Source organism: Macrobrachium nipponense, chromosome 1 (genome assembly GCF_015104395.2).
Source record: "Macrobrachium nipponense isolate FS-2020 chromosome 1, ASM1510439v2, whole genome shotgun sequence".
Taxonomy (NCBI): Eukaryota; Metazoa; Arthropoda; class Malacostraca; order Decapoda; family Palaemonidae; genus Macrobrachium; species Macrobrachium nipponense.
In genome coordinates, this window is record NC_087200.1 from 76,975,664 (window position 1) to 76,978,704 (window position 3,041).

Below are 3,041 nucleotides of genomic sequence, written 5' to 3' on the forward strand. Positions count from 1 at the left end.
GTGCTAAGTCCCAGTCTTCTGTCCATGGGCTCACTAAAGTTTTCAGGGTATCTTTTATTTTATGATTAGTTCGTTCTACTGCTCCAGTAGAACTTGGTTTATAAGTGGTTATTTGACACTTATTTAATAAAATTCACATATTTTCTTTAAAAGATCACTAGTAAATTCAGCAGTATTATTAGAAAGAAGAACTTGTGGACATGAATGCTTGTGATAATTCTAGATTTAAGAGCTTCTGCCACTGTAGCTGCATCTCTTGTTTCTTCCTGGTATTATTTCTTCATATTGTGTTAGATAGTCTAAGAAGACTAATATTTGCTTATTTCCTCTAATAGTACTGGGAATGGATTTAATTCTGATGGATATTTTTCAAGTGGAGCTTTCAGATTTACGTTACCCTTATGTTGATTACAAACTATACAATCTTGTACAAAATTATTGGCATCTTCACTACAGTCTGGTCAGCCTTTTATACAACGATCCATTTATTAATTGAAAATCAGGTTTTAAGGATTCATCAAGTATTAACCGTCCTACTATTTGTCTGATTTCTGCATCTCTTTCTTGTTGTATTTTTACTCCTTCTAAATCTAAATCTACAACTTGACAACTAAAACAAAAGGTAATAGCTGTAATGCATTTTTCGGTTTCTTCTTGAGGTCTGGATAATGCATCTGCCAAAGTGTTAAATTTTCCTGGAATATATCTGAATTCTGGGGCAAATTCTAAAACAGTAATGAACCATCTATTGAACTTCATGTTGTTGTGAAGGCTCTCTTTTTAAATGAGTCACAAATGGGTTTGTGATTAGTAAGCTACATTAACCTTATGACCTAAAGGTATGTCTAAATTTCTTTAAACCCCAAAATAAAGCTAAACACTCTCTTTCTGTGGTACTACATACAGTAGTGTCTTTCTGTTGGGTTGAAAACTCTACTACCATAGTATACTGCCCTCATTCTTGTTTTGGCCTTTTTTAACAATACAGCCCCTAGTCCTGTACTTAAGGCATCACAAGCTAAATGAAAATCTTTTGAAAAATCTGGGTAGACTAAAACAGGGTTCCTGGTCATTTTGCTCTTTAGTTTGAAAGGCTGTTTCTTGTTTATCCTTCCAGTCATAGTTAACATCCTTATTTGTTAGTTATGTCAAAAGTATGGCTATAGTAGCAAAACCTTTTATAAAAGGTCTCTAATAACCTTCCATACCTAGGAACCCTCTTAATGCTTTCAAATTAGTGGGAGCTGGGTAATCAATTATTGCCTTTATTTTACCTGCCTGCATGCACAGTCCATCTTCACTAATTACATGACCCAAGTATTCCAATGACTTCATCAGGAATTGACATTTCTTTAATTTTATTTTTAGTCCTGCAACTCTTAATCTCTCTAGGACTATTTCTAATGTTTGTGAGATGGCTTTCTAAGTCTTTACTAAAAATGATAACATCGTCCAAGTATACTGCAACATTTTCTATATCCTAGAATTTGTAACATTAGTCTGACGAATGTTAATGGGGCTGATGTGAGTCCAAATGGCATTACTTCAAACTGTAAATGTTCTTTACTATGTATGCTGAAGACTGTGAATTGTTTTGATTTGCTATAGTACCACAGAGAGAGAGTGTTTAGCTTTATATTCTTTATATTGGGGTTTAAAGAAATTCAGACATACTTTTAGGTCATAAGGTTAATGTGCTTACTGATCACAAACCCATTTGTGACTTATTTAAAAAGAGAACTTTTACCAACAACATGAAGTTCAATAGATGGTTCATTAGTGTATTGAAATTTGCCCCAGAATTCAGATATGTTCCAGGAAAATTTAACACTTTGGCAGATGCATTATCCAGATCTCAAGAAGAAACGGAAAAATGCATTACAACTAATACCTTTTGTTTTAGTTGTCAAGTTGTAGATTTAGATTTTTGCATATGTAAGAATAGATTTTTATCAGAATTCCTTTTAAATAAGTTTTCAGTCCAACAACAATACTACAATTTATACATATGTATTTATCTAACTCCGTCGGTTTTGGAGATCACATACATTAGTGGTCAGTACTATAACCTTATGAATGTAAGGCAGTAAGAGTATTTTAGTATTGTTAATACACCACTGAAGAACTCTTTTTAGTGAAGTTACAGTTCGAGGTTTTCATTTCAGATATGTTTTCACACTGGAGGATATGGACTCAATTGCTCCGTGTTATGAATATCTTCTCACACGGCTGGATTGGTTGTGCTGTCAGAACCTTTCATGTGTTGAATGGAATATAAAACTTCTAGATCCATTGAGTGAACAATATTTCACATATGAACGAAACAAGAACTTGATTATTTATGAAATTCAGGCCAAAATAAAAGATAAACATATAACTGCATGAGTTGCTGAAACTTTCATTCTATTTGGATTTAGTCATTTATCTAGTCTTGTGTGATGTCATAACTACTTTGTTTTATTCTAATGGTTTAATTTTGATATACGTACAAGTACGAAATAAATTCAATGTTCAATAGATGTTCATTTATAAGTACTGCATGTAGCTTTAAATAAGCCTTTATTGCCAACACTTGTTTGGAATGAAGCAGATAAGTTAAGAGCCATTCAGTATCTGAATACAGTACTATGAATTTACTAGTCATTAGACATGTTAACCTTTCATCCTATGGTGAGGTGATGCCTGAGCGTCTCATTAGGTATCATTATCTTTGTTGTTATAGAAAATTGTGAGTATGTATTTAATTATACATTTGTCTATATGCCATTTTTACTTTACCTATTACTTTACAACTATCCAACTTATTGCATACATCTCAATGTCTTAAAAAATAAAGACCAATATAACCAATTCATGCTTGAGGATACTAAGACATATGCTTAATGTAAACATGATTGTGCAGTGTCTTTTCAGCCCCAGCTGCATTGGTTTAGGCCTTTCACTTTACATCTGTCCCCTTGGGTTGCTTTCTACTTAGCTTTCCAACTACTTATGCTTTACTTTACTCCAGTTCGCACCTCATTTCAGAACAAAATTTGGAC

At 33.0% G+C, this 3,041-nt stretch overlaps 1 protein-coding gene across 6 annotated transcripts in view; it reads left to right on the forward strand.

Moving 5' to 3' along the window:
- Positions 1 to 2,761, forward strand: part of LOC135219389 (methyltransferase-like protein 22) — a 603,918-nt gene extending 601,157 nt beyond the window's left edge. For all 6 annotated transcript variants that reach the window (XM_064256120.1, XM_064256125.1, XM_064256121.1 and 3 more), the window contains one exon: positions 2,166 to 2,761. In XM_064256120.1, the coding sequence (XP_064112190.1) occupies positions 2,166 to 2,385 (220 nt within the window). In that variant the 3' untranslated portion in view covers positions 2,386 to 2,761. The remainder of the gene's footprint in view (positions 1 to 2,165) is intronic.
- Positions 2,762 to 3,041: the final 280 nt, after the last annotated feature.